The 27,555-nt window shown below is 35.0% G+C and overlaps 2 protein-coding genes across 8 annotated transcripts in view; one reads left to right on the forward strand and one right to left on the reverse strand.

Moving 5' to 3' along the window:
- Positions 1–19,314, forward strand: part of LOC131079082 (retrovirus-related Pol polyprotein from transposon TNT 1-94) — a 74,868-nt gene extending 55,554 nt beyond the window's left edge. Inside the window, exons 2-3 of one of the 6 annotated variants that reach the window (XR_009113911.2) lie at positions 6,419–6,511; positions 18,105–19,314. Coding sequence is in view for 1 of the 6 variants with exons in the window: in XM_058016973.2 (XP_057872956.1) it covers positions 17,816–17,935; positions 18,105–18,280 (296 nt within the window). In the remaining 5 variants the exon portion in view is untranslated. The other 5 variants (XR_009113914.2, XM_058016973.2, XR_009113910.2 and 2 more) reach the window with 5 other exon arrangements.
- Positions 1–27,555, reverse strand: part of LOC131079066 (tobamovirus multiplication protein 3) — a 90,466-nt gene that overhangs the window by 42,966 nt on the left and 19,945 nt on the right. The window lies entirely within an intron of this gene.

The raw sequence follows: 27,555 nt of genomic DNA on the forward strand, positions 1-27,555 counted from the left end.
GCTATTGAATAAATTAGAATTGCGGGGGTTGGGGGGCATAGGGAAAGTAAAAATCATAGTTTAGGTGCACTGTAAGAGAGGGATCACACACATTGCTTCATATGGGTGTTGATGAATCATTTGATCTAAAGTATGATTGAAAGCTTAGATTATGTTTTTATTCTAGTTTGAATTTGATTTTGACATTAGTGGCTTTTAACAAATTTTCAAGTGCACTTTTGGATTTTGAATTTGATTACGATTATTTGAGTTCAATTTCCTTGATTGAGGGAGTTTTGTCTTTTTTGAGTTGGAACTGATTGTTTGGTTTGCACATGTATGTTCTTTCATTGGGTTTTGAGTCTTTTGACATACAAATTCACAACTAGAATTTTACATTTGGGCAATTTTTTTATTATTTTGGATGTGGGAGTGGTTGTTGTATATGGTATTAAATTTCTTATTATTTTGGATATGGGAGTGATTGTATGCATCTGGTATTTGGACCCGGGTTCAAACATTAAGACCTTAAACTAAAAAGCTTTGCTCCCCATCTGCAGGTTTCAAGATGTCATGAACCAGGAGAGGAATTGTTGGCAACGATGATGCCAACAAGTGTCAGATTTTCATGGCAATCAAATCAATGTGAAGAACACCAATGCTGACCAGTAGCACACATTCAATCAAATCATTACCTTATCATTATGGATATAACCGCTTCAAAATGAAATCTAGCAAAACCATGTTGGCAGAGAAATAAAACGACCAAGAGTGGAATAATGATGGTGCCAATGAGCACCATAATGGCAACCATAGGCAAGCAAATCAAGAGAATGAAATAAACCACAAATAAGTCTGTATTGACAATGAGTTAGGTAAAGACTTGGAAAGGATATCCCCGCCAAAGTACAATGGATCAGCTTTTGGAGATGATGCTGAGACCTAGCGAATAGAAAAGGCTAGGTACTTTGAGCCTCTAACTGGTGTAAATACTGCAACACTGAAAAGAAATTGACACTTCAAAAAACCACAAGGGATCATATTGTGGCTTTGTTTAGGGAAAGCTAGCTGACTAAGTTGTACTTTGATTTAAAAAGCAACTAGATTTCATATTAAAGGAGATATTAACAGAGCTACAAGACTCACCAGGGCTCACCCAAACTCAGTAAATCCTAAGGCGGGCAAACCTAACCAAGGCCCAAAGTCTCAAGACCCACATGCCCAACGAGTCCAACCAGACTCTCCAGATCTACTAGACTCACCAAATGTCGCAAGTCTTGTCACTGTAACTCAGTAAAATCAAGCATGCAAATTATAAAAAAAAACAGAATAGAAATTTGAAAACACTCAAACCTAACAGTCTAATAGTTAGGGCCTAATTATTGCTCTATGGCTTCCACACTTATTTTTAAGGGTTTGGAGGACAATTGGACCTTGGTTAAAGCAATAAATTTATGAAAATTAGCATGTGCCATGAGCCTCTATGTGATCTCAAAGGCTTTTAATTTGGGCATGGGGTACTACCCCTTGATCAATGTATACTTGTGCATGCGATCAAAGTAACTTCTAATTGATAAGTTTATTGTCTTTAAAGTTGATGTATTGAAGGGTGCATAGTAAAATATTTAAATCCTTTAAAAATCTTTAAATTTCATAATTTTTTCAGTTTACCAAATTTGAGTGCCAAGTACGAGTTTGAGTAAAATATCAGCTTGCCAAGTCCAAGCTGAATTTCAGTCTTGTAACTATGGATATCATAGTTATTAAGTATCAGAGAAAATTCATTGCCTCACGCCATTGCCAACCAGACTTCTTGGGCGGTTAACCTTCTCAAGTTGATCATTTCTTGTGAGGTCTTAAATCCTGAGTCAGGGATTACATTGAAGTTTATGCACCACTATATATCGAGCTATGTTCCACTGAGTTTCAAGGACGGGGACAACGGGATGTGTTTCTGGTATGGGGGTATTTTTAGGCCAGTCTTTAGGTGACGGCAGGGGACAGCTATTAACAATATAGGGGAATTTTTTTAAATATAGAGAAATTTCAAATATTATGCATTGATAAAGCATATTGGATAATTAGAATTATAGTTATGTTTCTGATTATAAGGATAAACAATCTGCATACTCATCTTCACCGCAGTATCCATGTCTCAAATGATAGGAGATATTTAACGATGCACATTAGAGTAAGAAGAAACAACAGCATAACTCCCATCCTTCTTACCATTCTCTAAAGAAGAAAAAATATCCAAGCCACAGTCCACCAACTCGTAGAGAACCTTTGAATCCCTAAGGGCAACATTATGGAGAGAAAAAACAGCATCATTCTCACAAGGCACCCACACAACCTCCAAAAAAGAAGCAACATCCCACTCTATAACCCACACAATCTCTGGAGAAGCAACGTCTCCCTTTAAAACCCTATGGCCCACACTAAAAGGAGATAAAACATCATCCTTAATAGTGTTAAGCTACAACCCCAACTCCACTAGAGCAAAAGAAGGCTCCACAGAATTTTGTTCCAATTTGGAGGGCAAAAACCCTTTTTTTAGACCCAAAAAAGTAACACCAACATTAACCTCAGCCTCATCCTCTCTAGCAAACTTTTCCACCTTGATCTCTATCAATTTTGTCCTCCTCAGCCTCTAGCAAACTTTTTCTACTTCAAACGGGCTTCCATATCCATCCAAGAGGAGTTTGTCCTAATCATCTAGATAATCCTTTGGATCCACAACTCCATCTCCATCAAAAGGAGAAAAAACCCATCAGAAAGAGAAGGGTAATTTCTTTGCATTCCCCACAAATCACACCAAAAGGGCCACCGATAGCCTCTGCAACAGCCTTAGCACCAGAAGAAAGTGCTAAAACAGGGGTATTGAGCCCCTCATCTCCCACATCTTGCACCCCATCTCCCACATCCTCATCATCCACTATTGAATCCAATCCCCTCATAGTGGACACCCTTGATGTCCTTGCTGAGATAGCAGCAGAGAAAACTCTAGCTACCCTCACAGTCTCCACCTTTACTCTCACTTTTGTCACCCTTCACTTCCTCATCCCTTACCAATTGCATCTATTGATTAGGGAAAGCCATATATTTTTTTTGTTTTGAAAGGAAGCTAAGGTGAGGAAAACACTTCGTAACACTAATCTATTGGGGTAGATAATGCAAATTTTCTTACTTATCTTAATTTGGTATAGAATAAGAAACACATACAGAAGGAGATATACAACATGCAAATAAATTAACAATAAACACAAGATATATCGTGGGGAAAACCCTTTCGAGAGAAAAAACCCACACTCCAAAAGCTGCCATATATATTATTCAGAAAACACAACAGAATACATGCAGAGCAAGCTTCTCACATAAGCATCACCAAGCAAAGATCCAAAGGTAACTCAATACCTATAAGACACTTACACAACCTCCATCTCACACACCTAATATATAGGAGACACAATACATGAAACTGTCAAATGGTATTCCACAACAATGAGCTAAACCCACCCTAAAAAGTGGCACCCAACTTATCTCCAATCCAAGATGCCCTATGATGTGTCAACACACACACCAACACGTGTAGCTCCCTTTTACAGCTCCCTTATGTGTCCAATATATTTTTATATTTCCTATTTTAAGAGACCCAACTTCCGGAGGCCATAACTTTTGAACCAAGTGTTTGATTAATGAATCATTTGAACTGTTAGAAAGCTCACAACATAAATGATCTATCAAACTATAACCTTCTATGCTAGTTAGAGACACTTTTGGGCCATTTTGAAAGCCTCTAAGGCCCTCAAAATTGACTGAAACTTTCGTTCGCAATTTTCAAAAATAGAAACTTTAATATCTTCAAATCTAAACATGATCTTGCAACAAAAATTTACCAGCATGCATAACTAGCCAATTTGAAGCTTTGCGGAAAATTTCGGACTAATTCGTGCACAAAATGAAAACTTACTATAAATAGTAATCTTATGTAAATGCAAGGTTGAGACACCATTTTTCTAACATGTTTTTGTCATTTTATAGTTGAAACTTGAATCCTTTGGGCATTTTGTTAAGATCACTATATAAATATATGCACGATTGACAATAAAATCATTTGAATTTTGTTAATTTGTTTGTCAATTCTCATGTGAAATCTCAATTTAAGCCTAATGTTGAGTATTAAACTTCTACAATGTCTACAATGAATGCTTTATCAATGTTATGATAGGAATTGAAATTTGTCTATATTTTTAAAAAATTTCCTATTTTTTAATAGTCATCCATTGTCATTCCCTAAAAAATAGCCCAAAAGTAACCCCATATCAGAAACACGTCTGCCATCCCCTGTCATCCTTGTCCACAAAACTTGGGGGATCATAAGCAAAACCCAATCATATGAGGGAGATGCCTCTTTAAATGCAAAGAAAAATCATTAATCCAATAACAATTTTTCCAACTATTATGAAAATTTGTTGCTGCCCATAGCACAAGTCAAATTGTTTTTAGTGAATACATCAATGATAAATTTGACCACTAACAACTTATCCATTACATTTGTTTGTTACTTTTTTATAACCTTTTTCTATTTATAGACTATGTCTATTTTTAATTTTTTAGCATGTAACCACTTGCTAATTTAGCTTATGATAAATAATATAATGTGATGCTCTGCACATGAGAATTTATGCCGACTTCTTGCATCTCATTCGTCAATTCTTAACAGACAATGGTAACAAAGCTAGACCATATTGAAGAAAGCCCAATTAGTCTGGTACAACAATCGTATGGATTTCAAACTAATTGAGAAGAGAAGGTACAATGGAGGTTGTGAGAAAAATCATGAATTTGCAATTAAGAGAAAGGCAGAAATTGGAAGGATTTTAATAGAAATCAAGACCACTTTTATCAAAATCGATGGCAATTTTGCTAAGGAAAATTGTGGGCTGGAAAAAAATAAAAATTGCAGCCATTTGCAGCAAATCAGAGATTGAAAATTTCTAGAAAATCACTTGGAAATCTCATGAAATAATTTGCTCATGAAAAGTGTTGTACTTAGCATCACAAAAGGGTTTACAAATATACAGTCACTATTTTCAAGAATTTCCATGGATTTTCAGAATACACAGTCACAATTTTCAGGGATTTCAACAATGCAGTAATTAGAGCATGAAGTTTTTTATTTTCTGCTATTCATCCTAGGGCATTAACACAATAATTTTTCAACGTTCATTTATCATTTATAGTCTCTTTAAAGCTTGTTAGAAATTTTTAAACATTGTTTCAATATTTTCAGGAATTTTTTTTAAGTTTTTTGGCTCACCAGGGTTTTCAAATATTTACGAGGGTTTGAAAAAACTTGGGTTCATATTTAAAAGTTTCAAGAAATTTTTATTTCTGGATCAAATTAAAGAAGTTGCTAGAGCTTTAAAAATTTTAGGATCAATTCTAGGGCAATTTTATTTTTCTAGGAGAAGATTAGCATTTAGCAAGCATGAATAAGGCATCCAAAACCTCACAAACCTTCATTATGGATGTCATTTCAACAAATTTTTCACCATTTTTTGTTTAGGGTTGAAGTTTCTAATTGGGGGTTATTGGAGACTCCTAGGCATCCACAAGACGATCAAAAGGCTCCTAGGAGTCCCTCAAATGTCCCAGGGATATCATGTCATCCTACCATCCCCAAAGTCTAGGTGGCATCCCTATGGCAATCTCGGTGTAGTGGAGGGATGTTTGCCCCAAGTCCCCATGTCCCAAAAACGTCCTCGTCCCAAAAGGGCAAGGATATTTTTTTTTTTTTCTTTGGGGGTGGGGAGCCAAAGGCGGGAAGGGGGGGACGTTTCCCCGCAGTTCGTTTTATTTTACTTCAAAACTATTCTAGAATTATTTATTCTTGTTTACTTAAGACTTAATTTTTAGTTATAGTTTTTCATAAATGTTACTTGTGCTTTAGTTTTTATGTACTTGGTCATTATTGGTAAGAATTGAAGAATGAGATGCAAGAAATTGGCACATATTCTGATGTGGATGGTGTTGGTCTATATTATTCATCATATGCTAAAATATCAAGTGGTCACATGGTAAAAATAGATATAGTCTACAAAGAGAAAAAGGTTATAACAAACTAACAACTTACTAATTTGATTGACAAGTGTATGTAGACACTTTATTATAATATTAAAATAATATAAACTTATATTCTAATACCCCCATAGGGTGCGAACTTTATGATAGTTGGTCCTTGAGAAAGATCTGTAAAAAGAAGAAAATGAACTTGTCTTGTTATGGATTTACCAATTGGTTTCTTTGTCTTCTGAGGTGATGCATCTAATTTGGTAAAGTCATCATTGGACTCGTCTACAAAATTTCACTAGGATTTTTGAGGCACAATAGGGGAATATTGCAGAGATAGAGTCTTGACTGAAGGCCAATGTTGCAGGGGCTGCACCTCAGATGAAAATTCTTCCTTGCGGAGACATAGGTGAAGTGCCACCCAAAGGCTAACACATTGGACCACCCCATGAACTTCAAGGTACATTCATCAATGGTACCACAATACTCACTTTTGTATTGACTTCAGATTTCTAACTAGGCCAAAATTCCTTTGATGTAGAACGCAAAACAAGATCATCAAGTTTGTAAGGCCTTTATACACACCACTTGGCCTAAAATCTGAAGCAATGATTTTATCTTGGTTTACATCATGGACAATGCAAGAATTCCCACAAAAATTGGACTAGAATGTTAGGATTTTTTGTAATCTGACTGATAGAAAATATATTGTTGTTCAATCTTGGAAAATACCCCACATTTTGTACTAGAAGTTTGATGTCATTATTGAGTGTGATTCTGACATTGCCTATCCCTTTAACTATGTGTAACTTGCTGTCACCAAGCGATACAACATCCCTGTGAGTATTATCAGCAATGAACCATAACAATTCTTGTAGACCCCTACAAGGGGTGCTACCCATTGACCCCATTGGGGGCTCTTCCACAAGACCCATGCAAGGGGTGCTTCTCCTAGACCCCATAGTGGACTCCGCCTCAAACCCCTGCAAGGGGCACTACCCCTTGACCCCAAAACTCCACCCACCATTCTTATTGTTACTGCAATCATTGCCATGTTTTTTATGTTTCACTTAGCATGCCAAAGTTTCATTTGCAATTCTTATTCTTGGTTCAGTCCCAAAGTTTCAAAACACTTCCCACCATTTTTAATGTTCAAATTTCAATGCAATCATTTTCATGTTTTCAAAGTTTATTCATGTAAACTTTACATAGTGTCGCAAAGTTTCATTTACAGTTCTTCTACTTATTCCTTATACATCTTTTTATGACTAATTTTTCAAGTACTATATGTATTTGAGCCACAACCCCGCTGTCCCCAAACTTAGGCCTTTGGTTCCCCTATCCCTGAAACCTGTCCCCCCCATCCACCATCCCGAAATCCATGGAACATTGTTAAAAAATATAAATAAAATAAAATAATTTTTAAATAGCTCTAAAGTATAATACAGTAGCTCTTAAGTAATAAAATTAAAAAAAATTTAAATAGCTCTAAAGTACAATACAGTAGCTCTTAAGTAATAAAATAAAATAACTCTTTTAGTAAATAAAATAAATAACTCTTTAGGTAAATCAAATAACTCAACTAATATCTCTCTATGTTTTCAAAATGGCTGGATTTAAGATATCTAAACTAGTGGTAACAGATTCTTATGTTGTGGATCTTAGAAGAGTTTGTTGCAAGATGATCCTATAGTTCCATATATATCAAGAAGCTCAAGCCCTATGTGTTGAACTATGCATTGCATGACCTAGAATTAGCAAACATCATGCATGTCTTGCTTATGTAGCAACATTCCTTGCTAAACCTTTTGATTGTCAAAACGACATGTGGCATTGCTATATAGCTTCCAAAATTTAATGCTTGACAAAAAATGGTGGCTCAAATTCCTAAGTGGATGTGACTTTAAGTTAGCTGACATAAAAGAAAAAAGAGAACCAAGTTGCAAATGCCCTTAGTTGAAGGCAGTGTATAGCAGCTATGGTTACCTATCACACAATCTCCAAACAGCAGGTTCTAGGTAAGCTTTCAAAGGAAGAACATTATATTAAAATGAAGACAGCCCTAGTGACTGATGTTCAGAATCATTGTTTACAAGGTTGTACAGTTTTAAGAAGGATAGTTGCTGAATTATGATAGCAGGGTGTATATTTTAGACAAGGCAGATTTGAGAATAATGGTCTTTCATGAAGAAAAATTGACTTCAAACAGTCAGTCATCATGGTATAGCCAAATTGATGGCAGATTTGAGGAAATTATGTTTCTGTCCAGGGATGAGAAAGGCACCATGGTGTTTGTGGCTACAACCTTCGAATGTCAATGTGTCAAGTCCTAAAAGATACATACAACAGTAGAACTGTGGCCCCTTGACATTCCCCACTGGATAAGGCAAATAATTAACATGAACCATATCAAAGACTACCAATGTCTGGGAATCGATGCAACATGATTCTTGATGTTGTCAACAAGTTAACAAAAGCATCTGACTTCATCCCTGAAAATAGACAAGAAATTTTCTGACTAATGAAGATATTCATGCATGAGATCTTCAAATCACATGACTTTCTAGAGAAGATTATCTTTAATGGAGACACTTATGCAATATGCAAGTCTCTTGGTCTGGTTTTTATTTGTTTAGTTTTGAGTGTTGATGTGTGTGCTTGATATGACAAGAAATTCCAAACAATGACTTACAGCAAATGAAAGACTTCTATTGCAAACAATTGATAAATACACTACTGGAACACAAAGTCTGATACAGCAGTTCACCCTTGTATTATTTATTATAATAAGGCATTACAAATCATTCTAATGAGCTTACTACATACCCCTTATGAGCAGCTTCGGATTACAAGTTGCTGATCACAAAATCTACCTTCATGAGCCCTAGACACCACTCCAAACAGCAAATACTGAGTCGGTCTATTGTAGGGAAGCTTCAGCACATTTAAACCATTATTATGACAGCCTAGAATGCTCTCAAACCCCCACGTTTTCTGTATTGAAGCCAATGGTACAGCCAAGTATGAAATCGACCCAGCAGAAGTTGTGGACCAGCAAGTTTAAGTACGGCTCTAACAGCAAGCACGACCCAGACAGATTGTTAAGGCCCAGCAAGGAATACGGCCAGCAAAAAGGCACAGCCCAGAAATGCAAGACACTCAGAAAATCGAACCTTACTTCCTTCCTTGAAAACGCCTCTCCAAATCAGTCTATAAATGCGTCAAAACTCGAACTGGAAAAGCTCTTTGCACACAATGTTATTTCCTTGAAAGCTGAAAATATATTTAATCTCCAGACTGTGTATTGCAACAGCGTAGAGACTGTTAGCAATGAGGGATTTTATCCTCAAAGCCCTTGAATAATCGAACATCCACTAAAACCTGAAACTTTCCAAATCTTCAACCAAGCATGCCCGAAAAAACATACAAAATGCCCTTATATTCTTTCCTCAAGAGGTCGACTCATCTTGCCTAGCAAATGTGGGATAAATGAAGTTCTCTTTTATTTTAATATTTTATGAGCGCCCATGTACTCTAAGTGAAAGGGGACATTTAATATTTATAACACATAACTTTGTGTCCCACTAAAGTTATTAAATAGCAATAAAGCTGTTACCCCGAGTTTCCGGGACTGGGGGATGGGGAAACGGGTTTCCAGGACAGTTTTTTTTATTGGAGCAGGGGACGTGTGTGTATATATATATATATATATGTATGTATGTATGTATGGAAATCTGAAATATATATATATATGTATGAATGTATGTATGTATGTATGTATGTATGTATATGTATGTATGTATGTATATATATATATATGTATGTATGTATGTATGTATGTATGTATGTATGTATGTATATATGTATGTATATATATATATATGGAAATCTGAAATTTATATGTATGTATGTATGTATGTATGTATGTATGTATGGAAATCTGAAATTTTAAATATATTCATGAATCAGAATCTAGATTCTAAATCTAAAATCATTGAATCAATGATCGCACATCGAATCATCATAGAACTAAGAACATAGCATTAAATGAATCAAATTGAATATTGAATCATAGAATAAGAACATAGGATAGCATCATGATCAAATGAATCAAATGAGAGTTCCAATTTCAATTTCATACATTCATAGATATAATTCGTTGAAACAATGAAAAGTACCACTGTCAAGTATCATATCATATGTCAAAATATTTAAATAAGCAAACGCTGCAAGTTTCACCAAAATAAAAAGTTAAAGACTTAAAGTATCATATCATATGTTAAGATCAATTATCAATTTATCATTCTATCGATGTATCATATAATGTCAGAAGACTCAAAGTCTCAAACTTCAAAGTCAAAATGAAAACAAAGATAGTATGTTGATACCCCTAATATCAATAAATTAATAATTAAATTATTAATTTCATTGATTATCGCTACACTTCGATATTAAAAATATTGTTGTTTTGATATAAAAAAATGGATTTTATAAAAAAAAAATTGTTGTTGATGCCTCCTACTGCCGAAAACGGCCGTTCATCCCCAGGACGGTCGGGGGACGGCTTGGCCAACCCTAGCCGTCCAGGGGACGGTCAACGTTCTCCAACCATTGACCATTTTCGTGTTTCCGGGACGATTTCCAAAAATTTTGCTTGATCAGGGATAGCTTGGAAACGTTTCCGGCCGTCCCCTCGTCCCGGAAACCGTTTCCGTTTCTGAAACGTGTGCCTTTAGGGTGGAAATGCGTTTCCGGGTAAAATTGCTATAAAGTTAATAACTTAATTTTAACTTCATAACTCTATTGTTAAATAATAAATATCACCAAATAACTATTAAATCTCCAATAGATATTAAACCATTACCACCGACATAATTGTCATCCACTGAATCACTGACTTGGCCACTAACTTACTATAAATAGTATCTCAAAAACACATTGGAATCCCTTGCAACTGAAACTGCCTAGGCCAAATATCCTCAAGATCCCTTAAATGTCCTAATTAGCCTACAAGACCATGAAGAAATAGGCTAACAACATCATATAACGTGTGCTAGAAAGGGGACATTACAACTTACATTAATTCTAGATTTTGGGAGACTTCAAATTGCTTTGGGCACTAAGCTCACCTTTAGTTTAGTGTATCATCTTAAGACTTATGGTGAGACGATAAAAGTTAATCAAGTTATTCAAGATCTATTGAGAATTACATAATGGATCAGCAGTACATGTGCGAAGGCTATCACCCATGATCAATTTTGCCTATAACAACCCTTCGTCACTTAACCTTAAAATAGCTCCTTTCAAAGCTTTGTACAACAAGATATGTTTAACACTGGAGTTGGAATAATATGGAGGATCACATTATTATTGAGCCAGAAATGCTACAGGTAATGGAAGGGCAAGTCAAAATAATCAAACAATAGTTTTGTTATACTCGATTTTAGTTCACTCAATTCGTGCGATAACCCCTACAAAATTTGCCTACTTCTAGCCTGTATCCTCTAACGACACACGTCTAGGCACTTGTCAAACCCCCTCATGCATGGGCAGGTTCCTTGAGAAATGGTCTCATTTGGATCACTTAATTTGTCTTCTGAAAATTTGCTAAAAGTTTGTTTTCCAAAGTTAGTGGTTTTCCTCTTCATGACATCTCTCATTGCATATGTACTTCAGGTTTTAAAACCCGAAATACACATTCATCACTAATGAACATGCAAACCCAAAGTACACTTTTTAAGTCCATCCTATCTACAGATCAGGTTTTAAAAGCCGAACTGCAAGTCATCCTTGTTGCACAAATTGCAAATCGGGTTTTAGAACTCGATTTGAATATTTCACCCTTGTCACTTGCACATCGGGTTTTAAAACCCGATGTGCACTTCCTTGCATTTCCTCACAAAACACGATTTACATCACTTTGCACTTGTCACTTGCACATCGAGTTTTAAAACCCGACGTGCACCTTTTGCATTACATGCACATCGGGTTTTAAACTCTATGTTCAACCTTTATTGTTAGTTAAATGTCAAACGGATTTCAAAACCCGAATGACATGATTATGCATTGTTTATTTATCCAACCTAACTGTAAACCGGGTTTTAAAACCTAATTTGCATGTATTGCCAACCTTTTGTTGCAAATCGGGTTTTGAAACCCAATTTGCATGTTTTGCCCTTTTCTTGTTGTAAATCAAGTTTTAAACCCCAATTTGCAATTTTTTATCTACTATGTCAGAAATTTTTTAACTCTGGGGATTCTTCAAATCAGTACTACAACTCCATTCCAGATGCCAAATTCCACACACTAGGACCAAATGACTCTAAAGCACAAACTACCATACAATGATATAAAAAAATTCTGAAGAAGGATGATGATAATGAAGACGTGTCTTCGGACACTTGTTTATTTTTCATGTTGTCAATTATGGATTATATAATTTGTTTATGACATTTTACATGTAATTTGTAAAATTGTAATTACATGTAACAACAACACAAGTCAAAGTCAACTAGGACTCTGTTGTTGAATAAGTCAAACTTAGTTGCAACTTTCCCTCCTTTTGCTCAATGCTTTTCTCTATATAAAGAGGAAGCCTCATTGTAAATAAGAATCTTTTTGGCAAGCAACAAAAACTCTGCAGTAATTTACAGCGATAAAAATTGTGTTTTATACTTGTAAATTTGACCCCCAAGCAAAATATAAGGAGAACATTTGAGCTTCCAGACTTTGTGTTGATACTTTGTTCATATATTCGTTGTATTTTTTATGTTACAGTGATATATTTTTCTACATATACTTGGGACTCAAGTAAGGTTGTTGGAAAGAGCTTTAATCCGATTTCTTCCAGACTTTGTGCTGCAAATATTGAGGGTTAAATTAGCATAGTTAAGTTTTTATGATAGGAAGAAGCTACGAGACTTTGTGCTTGTAATTGTTCTTGTTCATAGCAGTTTAGAAGTGCATTATATTCATAGACTTTGAGTTGTTGTACGTTGTACATTGTTACTATAATAATCATTTTAGAAGGTTAATAGGACAATAGAAAAGTTGAAGACTTTGAACTTCTAATTCTATTTTCCTGTCCCGAGGAAGCAACGGAAGGCTTTGTGCTTTTATGGAAACTTTGATTCCTATTGTATAAGCATTTTTATAATTGTTGAAATTTCTTGAAAGTTTCTGAATTTTTTACTCTAAGTTGTAGTTTCTTTTCTGAAAAAAAAAGAGAAAAGAATATCATCTTTCTGAAAAAGAGAAAAGGATGTTGTCCCACCCAAGTTAAATTAGTATTTATAGGTTATAGTCAATTTGTAATAGTTAGAAGTAGGAAAGGGGGAGCCTTCCCTTCGAATTAGGAGAGTTTTTAACTCACGCGTTGTGGCTGAAACCATAATTTTGCACGCCTTCCGAGGGGTACAAAATTTTCAACCAACAGTTTTTTACGACTCTGTTGGGGATACAATACGCATTCAAAAGCCTCACGCTTTTGTTTTAAGTAGACAAGTATCCTATTCAATGTAATTTATTTTGTTGTAGTTTTTGTTCTAGCATAAAAGGACATGTAAAATGGTTGCCCAAGGTTTTTCAGGGAATGCCTTTGGTCCATTGAATCTGACTCCACCTCTACATGATTTTCCTCAAGGCTCACTGAAGAACTTTCCCAAGTTCTACAGGGACGGTAAACAACATCCAGATGAGCACATTACTTCCTTCTATATTGCATGTGGTGTGCTTGGTGTGGAACATGAGGATGTTTCAGTGAGACTTTTTGTTGAAACTCTACAAGGTGTGGCTACAGATTTGGTTCTACCACCTCGCGCCACAAACTATCACAAATTGGGCTACTCTTAGAACAAAGTTTGAGGAAAGGTTCAAGCCCGCAAAGGATGTGCATGCATTGTTAGCATAGCTGACTCAAATGAAAAAGGATCCACACGAACCCATGCGAGAGTTTGTGGCTAAATTCAACAAGTTGTCTAATAGAATTCTAGTTGTTGCTCAGCCTGTCACTGAAAATTTGAAGTGCTTCTTTATCAATGCTCAAGTGCCTGAGGTAAGTTTTCTTTTGAGAAGAGCAATGCCAGTTAATCATGTAGCAGCACAAACCTTGGCAATTGAGATTGAAGATGATCTTATCCTTGCGGGTAAAATAAAGAAAGAGCCAAATGGGTCCAAAGAAAACTCTTCTTTGGAATCATCTTCTACCAGCAGAACAGATCCCATGGTGCAGAGGCTGGCTAATGAAGTGTTAGCCCTTAAGAAGTAGTTATCACAAGGTTCTTTTATCTTTTATAAAGATATCCCAAGGACTTATCCAAATTACACTTCCAATTATGTAACCAAGAATCAGAACAAGATTCCTTCACCACCAAAAAGGCTTGCTCTTGAGGCACCACCAGCAAATGCAATAGTGGGGAACTCTGAACCTGTACAAAGTGATCTTGCTAGTCTCTTCCAAGAGGAGGAAGCAGACATAGCTGGCGACTCTCATATCTGGTTTATGCAGTACCAGAAAGTTGTTGAAAAAAAGAAAAGACCATGCCTGATACCATGGGGAATAACAAGCAAAAGGATGAAGCCACTTTGCTTAGGTGTTGGTAAAGGAGGACAATCACATTATGAGATGTGAAACGATTAATATGCATGAAAGTACTAGTCAAGTTGAACAAGATGAAAAGAATGCATCTATTTTTCAAGGTCATGAACTTGAACATATTGTGCATGTGGAAGATAACAAGGAACTTGATGAAGACCTTTTCACAAACATGATAGAGGAATTTTGCTCAAGTATTGATGACAACTCAACATCTCCCAAATCTGAAGTTTGTGAACAACATGATGAAGCAAGCTATGTAGCCATGTTTTCACTTGAATCACATGAGGAAACTGATTTCACTCAGCATGAGGATATGGTTGAAGAAGCAACTGATACAGGTGGAACCAACAAGGAGAGTTCAGTCTACATCCTATCAAGGGGATGTCCTATAAGACATCTAGCTTGGTTGGAAGCTAGCGGGTCATCAAAGGTCGCGCTTGTACATGGGCATGGAGATATGATTGAGAGTGAGGCCAAAGATGCATTTATAGTTGAGCAAGGGCAGTCCAAATTCATTGATCCACTTTGGAGCAGCAGTCCATATGACCAACTTGAGGAGGCAAGTGCATTTGTTCATTTCTTCCAAGTTGTGGTGCATCAAGCTATGGTACAATTGTTCATGCTTCAACTAGTTGTGGTTGCCTATGATCCTGTACAACATTGCAAGTTGTTAAAGAAGGGAAACTATTTTAGAGAACCAATGAATTGGTTCATTCGAAGAAATTCCCGTTGACAGTTAGTCTAGGTTAGGTTACTTTTTCCTTTCCAATAAGTGCAGTTGCACAAAGTTGCATCTTGTTTCAGTAGGTTGTTTTTAGTTAGTCGTATCATCCTTTATGTTCTTTTATGCCTTTGTTGATGGACTTTGTAGCTCAATGGATGGATGAATGTACTTAGAGTTATGGATTCTACTCCATTCAATAGTTTCCATGATCGAAGGAAGATCCCTAGTCAGAACCAGCACAAAATTTGTCTGTTTCTAGCCTAGATCCTCTAAGCACACATGCCTAGGCACTTGTCAAACCCCCTCATGCATGGGCAAGTTCCTCGAGAAATCGTCTCATTTGGATCACTTAAGTTGTCTTCTAAAAATTTGTCAAAAGTTTGTTTTCCAAAGTTAGTCATCTTCTTCTTCATGCATTTCGGGTTTTAAAACCCAAAATGCGCATCTCTCATTGCATATGTACTTCGGGTTTTAAAACCCGAAATACACATTCATCACTAATGAACATGCACTTCGGGTTTTAAAACCCAAAGTACATTTTTTTAGTCCATCCTATGTGCAATTCGGGTTTTAAAACCCGAACTACAGGTCATCCATGGTGCACAAATTGCAACCCAATTTGCATATATCACCTTTGTCACTTGCACATCAGGTTTTAAAACCCAATTTGCATATTTCACCCTTGTCACTTGCACATCAAGTTTTAAAACCCGATGGCACTTTCCTTCCATTTCCTCACACATGCGAATCGGGTTTTAAAACCCAATTTACATCACTTTGCACTTGTCACTTGCACATTGGGTTTTAAAACCCGACGTGCACCTTTTGCATTACATGCACATCAGATTTTAAAACTCAATGTGCAACCTTTATTGTCAATTACATGTCAAATGGGTTTCAAAACTCGAATGACATGTTTATGCATTGTCACTTGCATTTCAAGTTTTAAAACCCGAAATGCACATCTTTGCCTACTGACATGCATTTCGTATATCTATCCAACCTAAGTGTAAATCAGGTTTTAAATGCACATCTTTGCCTACTGACATGCATTTCGGGTTTTATAACCTGAAATGTATATCTATCCAACCTAAGTGTAAATAGGGTTTTAAAACCCGATTTGCATGTTTTGTCCCTTTCTTGTTGTAAATTGTGTTTTAAACCCCGATTTGCAATTTTTGATCTACTATGTCAAAAAAATTCTAACTCTGGGAATTCTTCAAATCAATACAACAACTCCATTCCAAATGCCAAATTCCACACACCAGGACCAAATGACTCTAAAGCACAAGCTACCTTGCAATGATATGAAAAATTTTTGAAGAAGGATGATGATAATGAAGACGTGTCTCTGGACACTTAGTTTATTTTCATGTTGTTGGTTATGCATTATGTAATTTGTTTATGACATTTTACATGTAATTTGTAAAATTGTAATTACATGTAACAACAACACAAGTCAAAGTCAAATAGGACTTTGTTGTTGAATAAGTCAAACTTAGTTGCAACTTTCCCTCTTTTTGCTCAATGCTTTTCTCTATATAAAGAGGAAGCCTTATTGTAAATAAGAATCTTTTTGGCAAGCAAGAAAAACTCATGCAGAATTTTATAGCAATAAAAACTTTGTGTTTTATACTTGTAAATTTGACTCTCAAGCAATATAAGGAGAACATTTGAGTTTTCAGACATTGTGTTGATACTTTGTTCATATATTCATTGCAGTGATATATTTTTCTGCATATACTTGGGATTCAAGTAAGGTTGTTAGAAAGATCTTTAATCCGATTTCCTGCAAACTTTGTGCTGCAAATATTGAGGGTTAAATTAGCATAGTTAAGTGTTTATGATAGAAAGAAGCTATGAGACTTTGCGCTTGTAATTGTTCTTGTTCGTAGCAATTTAGAAGTGCATTATATTGACAGACTTTGAGTTGTTGTATGTTGTACATTGTTACTATAATAATCATTTTAGAAAGTTGGTAGGACAGTAGAAAAGTTGAAGATTTTGAGCTTATGTTTCTATGTTCCCGTCTCGAGGAAGCGACGGAAGACTTTGTGCTTTTATGGAAACTTCGCTTCCTATTGTATAAGCACTTTTGTAATTGTTGAAATTTTTTGAAAGTTTCTGAATTTGTTACTCTAAGTTGTAGTTTCTTTTCTAAAAAAAGAGAAAAGAATATCATCTTTATGAAAAAGAAAAAAGGATGTTGTCCCACCCAAGTTAAATTAGTATTTATAGGTTATCGATAATTTATAATAGTTAGAAATAGGAAAGGGGGAGCCTTGCCTTAGAATTAGGAGAGTTTTTTAACTCACGCTGTGGCTGAAAGAATAATTTTGCACACCTTTCCAAGTGTACAAAATTTTCAACCAACAAGTTTCATGAAGCAATTGACAAATGAAAGAGCTACATTGATTGGAAGCATACTCCCTTAACAATTACAGATTTAAGACAAGCTCTTCTTGATTGTTTGACCACAAAAGAAGTACATCAAATCTGGGAAATCAACCACATTGTCTTCATGGCACCTTGTACCATTCAGCATTTCAAAGATCATCAAATAGGTCTACTCCCTGCTTATCTCTATCTTTTTCTAGATGTTTTATTTAATTTACCTTCATATAAAATAGAATAAAAAAAAGAAATTTAGCTTAGTAGTTAAATTAAAATAATGCTTAGGGCTATCATGATTATATGGTGGTTGCTAACATTAAGATGATTTGTGTTGTTTAGGGGACATGAAGATCACAATCAAGCCATCACATATAAGAGGAGAGGAAGAATCATTCTTTAGCAGTACTCCTGGCGTTTTGGAAAGGGAGGATGTAGGGAGACAAGGGAAGGTTTCAGGGGCAGCAGTTTTTTTCTCAAAATTTGAAATATGGGACGAGGACGGCAAGGGATGGTGATGCAAATAATACATAACATAGTATATTTGAAAAATTTATTATAAAAAATGGTAAAAGAATTGTAATTTTTAACTAACAATGAACAAACAGTTAAGCTGAGATGGAAGTCCTTCTAGCAGGACTTCAAGCGGCTTGTGCTGAAGTTTATAGATTTATAGAGGTAGATGAAAATCCCCAATCAGTTATAAATGCCTTAAAAAAGGAATCTTGTCCTAATTGAAAACTCCAAGCATTTAGCAAAAGTGGTTAACAAGAACAAAAGTTTTCTTTGATTAATGTGCAGCATTGTTGTCAAGAGCAAAATGGGATTGCAGATTACCGAGCAAATGTAGTGAATCTTAAGGAACTTTAATATTTAAAAAAGGATATGGGACATTGGTCTAATCTCCCTTATCAATTAAGAGTATGATTGTCCCCGTAAATGTTTGGTTGGTATTAGTCGTTCCACATGGTCTGTGGAAGGTTTCAGGGACAGCAGCTTTCTTATCAAAGTTTGCGGATCGTATGGTTGGCAGCAAGAGATGGCAATGCATTTAACGTTTAACTTGCAATGTGGGAAATAAAGGGACAGCCGTTTTCTCAAATTTTGAGGATGGTAGGTGAACAGCAAGGGGTGTGGAGCTGATTTTGTGATCAAGGACTCTCACGGTTCTTTTGCTTGGGAGATCCAAATACTTGGGAATAAAAACAAACAATTAAGCTGAGATGGAAGTCTTTCTAGAAGGACTTCAAGCAGCTTGTGCGGAAGGTTATAGATGTATAGAGGTAGACGAAAATCTGTAAATATTTATAAATGCCTTGAAGAATGAATCTTGTCCTAGTTGGAAACTCCAAGCATTTTGAAGAAGTGGTTAACAAAAAAAGTTTGTTTTGAAAAATATGCAGCATTGTTATCGAGAGCAAAATGAGATTTCAGATTACCAAGTGAATGAAGTAGTGAATCTTAAGAAATTTTCACATTTTGAAAAGTAAGGAGGTGGGATATTGGTCTAAATCTCTATAATCTATTAGAGCCTCATTAATGTTTAGTTACATGGTATTAGTTGTTCCATATGGTCCATGGAAGCCTCTAGAGGAAGAGTCTTGTGTTATCATCGGCTGTGGTGCTTAAGACTTTTTTTTTCCATCACTTGTGCAACGTTTACATTGTTAACTTGAGAAATCAATAATTAGATATGTCTAATGATGACTATGGGATCATTGCTATATTTGGTATGTGTTGGTTAGTATCTATTAGTATTACAAAAGCAACTCTAGGCCTTGATGCAATTCAAGACAATGGAAAGATGTGATTGAGGGGCACCATTATGGACTATTTTTTAAGAAAGTGAGAGGTAGTTGTGGTTAATATACCTATGCCAGAAAACTTTATTGATCTATTGTTGCACTCTCTCATTGAGGTAGAATTTACTAGTGAGGATGTGGTTTCCAAGCTTGTCCTTTGGCATCAAATCTGAAGGGCAAGATGTCGACGGATGGGTCTGAGGTTCACATAAAAGCCATGGATGCTATGGTGTAAAAGGTAATGCCAAATATGCAAACAATAGAGATGATTTGTCAAGACCTCCAAATGGATATAAAGCATATTGTTGTCTTGTAACAAAAAGGGATTATGGAGCTACCAATAGATACACCGTGCCTTTTCTAGAAAATGACAATTTGATTTCGTCTTTTAGAAGGGCGGATTTGAATAAAAGGAATTAAGTTTCGATGGGTTAGATGAGGCTATGCAACCAATTATTCCCTCAATGGAACTAGTTGCAATGTTGAGCAATGGATTTTATAATAGGGTATACAATCAATGGTTGACAACTTCACCTACTATGAGAATGGCTCGATGGGTGCACTACCCACAATTGTCTAGATATTGGCCCTGGTGGCTACTATATGTTTTCAGTTGGATGGTTAACTTTTAGTGTTTTTGTATTATGTTTAGGAGTGATGTTTATTGGATATGCTATATGCTATACTATATTGTGATTTAAGACCTTCTCAATGATCTTCCAATTATGATTACAAACATTGCTTCACATAATTTGTGGCATGCTTGACACAATATATTGAGGATTTAGAGGGAAACATTTTGGTTATTGTGTGGATGTCTTAAGCTATTCTAGTATTGTTAAAGCTCCTTGAGCCTTACCGTGAAATGTTTAATGGAATGACACTATCATAGACCATGATGAAAATGGCTTTCTACTCTATTGCTTGTTGAAATGCCTATGGATATTTAACTGAAAATTGTTGAAAAAAATTGCTTATGTCCACACATCAAGAATTGTTTGAGAAAAAAGTCCTTGGAAAATTTCAAACTATTCAACAATTTTCTTATATGACTGAACTATAAAATGTTTGTAATAATGCCAATAGGGTTATGGAGTGGCTGACTTGTGATGTGCATAACCTTTGACTTGATCATTTGTAAGCTCCTAGAATTAAAAAATTATAGTGGTAGCTGGCCTCAAGTAGGGTTATGGGATCTCCATGGCCTATTGATAAGTGGTTAGGGGTCGGATATCAATTGTAAAATTTTGCCCTTATTGTAAGACTTTTATAATATGCCTACCACCTAAATCCCACTGCATTGACCCCAACTCCACTACTATAAGATGACTTTTATAAGACTTTTATTGATTGTTCAATGAATTGCAAGGATGTAGTCTTTCAATTTCATATTGTGGGAGAGGCCATAGAGGAGGTCGGGATCTCAAATGTTGTATAGGTGGTCACTGATTCAGCATGTGTGCTAATTAGCTACCATGATGGTGAAGGGTGCTTACAAGCACATCATTTGGACCCCATGTTGTTTCATGCATTGAACAACACATCAAAAGTAATAGGGAAGATATATTCGATACAGCAAATGATGGCAAAAGTTAGAGAAATTCAAATATTCATTTGCAACCACCACACTTCATTTGCTCTCTTTGTAACTTTTTTTGAAGAAGGAATTCCCCAAACCTATGGAGACTAGGTATGCTAGTTATTTTATTAGAGAGGATGCTTGAGGTGCAAGAGGCTCTATAGTTGATAATGGTTAATTCAATGTAGACTAGATGACCTAATGCAAACGCTACTAAAGGTAAAAATATCAAACAAACAATCCTTGATGAGGATTGATGAGGATTGGTAGGATTGTTCATTTTTCAGAAATTGCTGATTTTTAATAAATGTTAATTATATTAATAAATTTTTTATTTTATTGTTTCTTTCTTTCTAAATTGTCTTTCTTGAAATTTTTGTTTGCAAACATGTTTTCTCCTTCATCTCACCTATTGTAGATGTCATTAGATATGCCAATCCAAATTTTCCTAGTTTTCAAAATATTTATGAGACATTTGATATCATGCTTATGTAGTAGATGAAGCAAACAATTTGTACAAAGAATCCTAATTTGGGATTAAATGAGCAACATAGTAAGCCCATTGAGATATGATGATGGGACACTATGAACACCACACTTCATATAGCATTTTTTGCTCTAAATTCTAAATGGTGTGGACCACATCCTAGGAGGTTGCCTTCTTGTGATGAAGAAGAGGTGAAAGAAGGGTTGGCTTGGGTTGTGGGTTTAACCGATGTTTGTTGGTTGCAGGCTCTGACACCACCCCCAAGGGACTAGTCTCACCTCTGCTTGCCCCTTCTTGAACCCCAACTTGTCAAACAAACAAAAAGAAATGAAGGCCCTTTGATAGATGTATTCAAGTAAGAGTCGACTTTACTTCACACACAATGGCTTGCTTTACTACTCTTCACAATCTAACATTCAGCAAACCAAAGCTCAAAAGAGATAGAACTACATTAGCTCAAACTAATCCTATTGGATGGTAGATATGGTCCACAAGGATATGCCACAGTTGAACATACTAGTCATTCGCCACCTTTCACTAATTGCTAGTTTCTCTACAGCAAAAAGGAATTGGTCCACATACAATTTCGTCCACTCTATCAAGAAAAATAGGCTTACATCTAGATGAGCAAGAAGTTGGCGGTTATGCATCGTGCTTTGTGACTTCAAGATCATCAAACTCTATAATGGGATGTTGATCCCAAAGACAACACCTAGATTGATGAGGAGGCACAAGAGGGATTGGTTGGAGTTCCACTAGACGAGGCAATCCCTCATAGTGGTAGTGCCTCAAGTCAGATTCCAATTTTTATGCAATATTGGTAGCTTTGATTAGAAGCAGCATCATACTTTCTATCTTTTCATCATTCTATTGTTCAAACTTGCAACCTTTAAGGATTTTGCTGTATTTTTCAAGTTTATATAATATATCATATGCACATTGATAAGGAATTATGAAAGCAATCAAACTTTGAATTTTGACATTTTTTAATTTGTTCAATTTTCATGTTAACTCTCAATTCAACTCTAATGTTGTGTCTTAAGGATCTATAATGTATATAATGAATGCCCTAATTAATGTTATCATATGAATATTTGAAGTTTCCTTATATTGCTAAATTTTTCTCTATTTTTAATAAGCATGTCCACTTTGTTGTCCCCTACCACCTCCATCAGAAATTTGGTGGAACATAAATCATTTTATTTTATTTACATTGTTTAGTTTATTCTTAGCTAGAGAAAAAAAAATTTATTTACTTGAAAGTTATTTTATATATTTAAGTTTTTTTAAATTTTACTTTAGAACTATTTAAAAATTATTTTATTTTATTTACATTGTTTACTTTATTTTTATTTAAAGACCTATTTTCATTTACTATAGAATTATTTTATTTTGTAGTTATGATATGGTTTGGTGGAAATTACTAGAATTACTTTTTAGTTATAATCAATTTTTAGTTATAATCAATTTGATTATATGCGATAAAAAAATTTAAATCTTTAAATTTAAATTTCAATGTTGTGACCATGTTATTTTATTTATTTACGAGTTACTATATTTTATTTTTATTTACTTAAAGAGTTTTTTTTTACTTTAGAACTATTTAAGAATTATTTTATTTTATTTACATTATTTACTTTATTATTATTTGAAGAGCTACTTTTACCTACTCGAGCTTTATTTTATTTTCTAATAATTTATAATGATTTATAACTTAATCTATTTCATTTGCTTTAAAGTTATTTCATTTTTCTAAGTCGGCTATAGATAAAATTTTAAGTTGTTATTTTATTTTATTTACACACTAACAACATGAGGCTTAGTGATGTTACTATAGAACACCTCTCAATGTAACTAATGAACCAAGGGGAGCCACTCAACCCCAAATTTTCAATTCATGATAATAAACGTTAATACAATTAGTTTTCCAAGAAAATGACATAGTAATAAAATTAGCCATGGGTTATTATTTGTTGGATATCCTTATGTTTGTCATTCCCATGGGAGAGGTGGATGTAGTATTGGGAGTCTAGTGCCTCAGTACTTCACAAACAATCTAGATAAAATTCCAAGAGATTTTCATGACTTCTTCATGAGGTTTCAATTAGAAGGACAAAAAAGTGGGCTTCATGAGTTCCAAACAAAGTCTTCACAAGTTCCTACCAATTGACAAAATTTCTCAAAAAGGGATCTCTCAAATTCATGGCCCAATTATTTCTGCTAAAGGCTCAATAGATGCTTGCATATCCACCAACAGATCTCCAAGCTATACTTAACAAATGCTCTATGGTGTTTGGTGACATGCTTATGGGCCTTCCTCCAAAAAAAAAGAACACAAACATGCAATTCAGCTAAATTTAACAGCCAACTACCCAACATTTCACTTTATCAACACGTGTTTGTAAAAAAAGTATGATTGAACAATTAGTCCAAGAAGCGATCGAAGTAATTATTGCTTATCCTAGTCAAAGTGCATACTATTATCTTGTCGTGATAGTTTTCAAGAAGGGGTGACAATTGGTGCATCTATTCAACTTACACAAATCTTGATAAGTTAACCATCAAGGACAAGTTTCCTAGTCTTGTTATTGTTGATTTGCTTGATGAGTTAAATAAGGCAATGTTTTGTCACCAATCTAGATCTAAGATCTAGATATCGTCGAAAAGAAATCAAAGATGAGCATATTCCAAAAACTAATTTTCAAACACTTAATATTCATTATGAATTTTCATTTCAAGATAATATTGAATTTGGCAAGAAGAAAACTGCAGCATTTTGCATAGAGAATGACACAAATGGAAAATTATTTTCTTGGGCTTCAATTGTTATTAATTACATTGGCTTTTTTAAAGCTTGTCATAACAACTACTTGATGACTACCAATTCAACGAACATATACCAACTACAAACTTGCTATTAACTAATTACTAACACCAAATATTTATTAAAATATTAGCACTGCTAACATTTATTTCATTTCCAACAACCCCCCCCCCCACAATTATTATATCATTCCAAACAGAGGTAAGAACATTGGTATAAGACAATGGCCCAAATATCACACCATCAAGTTGTTCAACAAGGACACACACCCTTGTCAACAACAATGAACCACCATAGGAATACATGCCATCTATATCATCAAAAATTGTTCAAGGTAATACACATAAAATTCACAAGCACACCACTCAACCCTTGTATCGGGGCAAACATGGTATCCACAAGCACACAACCCTACTTAGTTTTCCAAGAAAATGACATAGTATTAAAATTAGCCATGGGTTATTATTTGTTGGATATCCTTATGTTTGTCATTCCCATGGGAGAGGTGGATGTAGTATTGGGAGTCTAGTGCCTCAGTACTTCACAAACAATCTAGATGAAATTCCAAGAGATTTTCATGACTTTTTCATGAGGTTTCACTTAGAAGGACAAAAAAATGGGTTTCATGAGTTCCAAACAAAGTCTTCACAAGTTCCTACCAATTGACAAAATTTCTCAAAAAGGGATCTCTCAAATTCATGGCCCAATTATTTCTGCTAAAGGCTCAATAGATGCTTGCATATCCACCAACAAATCTCCAAGCTATACTTAACAAATGCTCTATGGTGTTTGGTGACATGCTTATGGGCCTTCCTCCAAAAAAAAAAGAGCACAAACATGCAATTCAGCTAAATTTAACAGCCAACTACCCAACATTTCACTTTATCAACACGTGTTTGTAAAAAAAGTATGATTGAACAATTAGTCCAAGAAGCAATCGAAGTAATTATTGCTCATCCTAGTCAAAGTGCATACTATTATCTTGTTGTGATAGTTTTCAAGAAGGGGTGACAATTGGTGCATCTATTCAACTTACACAAATCTTGATAAGTTAACCATCAAGGACAAGTTTCCTAGTCTTGTTATTGTTGATTTGCTTGATAAGTTAAATGAGGCAATGTTTTGTCACCAATCTAGATCTAAGATCTAGATATCGTCGAAAAGAAATCAAAGATGAGCATATTCCAAAAACTAATTTTCAAACACTTAATATTCATTATGAATTTTCATTTCAAGATAATATTGAATTTGGCAAGAAGAAAACTGCAGCATTTTGCATAGAGAATGACACAAATGGAAAATTATTTTCTTGGGCTTCAATTGTTATTAATTACATTGGCTTTTTTAAAGCTTGTCATAACAACTACTTGATGACTACCAATTCAACGAACATATACCAACTACAAACTTGCTATTAACTAATTACTAACACCAAATATTTATTAAAATATTAGCACTGCTAACATTTATTTCATTTCCAACAACCCCCCCCCCCCCCACAATTATTATATCATTCCAAACAAAGGTAAGAACATTGGTATAAGACAATGGCCCAAATATCACACCATCAAGTTGTTCAACAAGGACACACACCCTTGTCAACAACAATGAACCACCATAGGAATACATGCCATCTATATCCTCAAAAGTTGTTCAAGGTAATACACATAAAATTCACAAGCACACCACTCAACCCTTGTATAGGGGCAAACATGGTATCCACAAGCACATGACCCTACTTCTGGCTAGGGGCAAACACGCTATCCACAAGTACACCAAACAAACCTCAATCCAAAAGAAAAATAGCATGAGGATCTGATGCCTCTTGAACAATGTTCCCAATCTCCAAGAGAGAAGCTAACTCGAAATGGGAATGTTCATCCATCCTCTTGTGGGTCCAACAACCTCCTCTTTAATCTCCTATAGATTTTATTGACTAGATGTAGCACTAGAATCTCTAAATCCCTATAAATAAATGTGATGTGTGTATGTAATGTGAGGCCATGTTCAAAGGAAAAAAGTTGGGTGTTGAATTCAACCACTAATTCACCATTAGAATAAAACCCTTGGATCTCTATTCACAAAGATTTGTGTTGTTTAGTCTCTCAGTAGATTGCCTCTCATCGTAGTTTGTATTGTTCCCATCTTATTTCTTCTCCAAAAAACTATACTTAAAAACACAGTTCGTAGACTCAAACTTGGCAAAAACTCTGACATTTTCAGAATTTTGAAGTCAACAAAACTCAACAACTTAAAAAAATAATTTCATTAAAAATACAATGTTTTCGCAAATTTCAGTTACAAAATGTATCAAATAAGTCTAAAAAATAATGAGAAGTGTTATCTATTTGATTTGATTCTTGAATACATATGGCTAAAAAATCACACAACCATGTGAAGCTAGATATAATAGCTAGCTATTAACTGACAACTATTATTTTTATGATGATTGTCTTTGAAAATTATCATCAAAATTGCATATCTAGGCATCAAATTACAAATTTTTACAATTTCCTCTTCCCTATTCTAGTGAAAAATTGGGTGGCAAAGGGTATGGTCCAAGCACTCAGTTGTGGCTCCTGCCTGACTTAGAAGATTGTACCTATGGCTCCACCCTACAGCTAGATGGCAATGATTCATTCTCTTCCATATCAATGTCATCCAATGGCAATCCCATCTCCCATGCTTCTACCACAGCCACATCCTCCATAGCTTGCCTCTCAAAATCAACAATCTTATCCTCTATAAATCAATTAAATTTAATCAATCTACAAATTTGTTGATATGTGAAATCAATTTTATTCTTCCAGCATTGATAAGCAATTGACAACTTGTTCCACCCACGTGACCTTACCAATAGAATAATAATAAATATATGACTTGTGACCTTACCCTACACCATCACACAAATTCATTGAGTTTAGAAAAGTACTCATGGAAAAAGTTGGCAAGTTTTTGTCATTAAATCAGAATAAATTTCAGTGCATTTAAGATAAGATAACTCGCATCAAGGAAAAACTCACAAATACTTGGCGCCTCACTAAGTCTATGAACTATGCTTAAAACATTACACCAACTTATTTCTCTTCCTTATTCATACC

Source organism: Cryptomeria japonica, chromosome 8 (assembly GCF_030272615.1).
Source record: "Cryptomeria japonica chromosome 8, Sugi_1.0, whole genome shotgun sequence".
NCBI classification, from domain to species: Eukaryota; Viridiplantae; Streptophyta; class Pinopsida; order Cupressales; family Cupressaceae; genus Cryptomeria; species Cryptomeria japonica.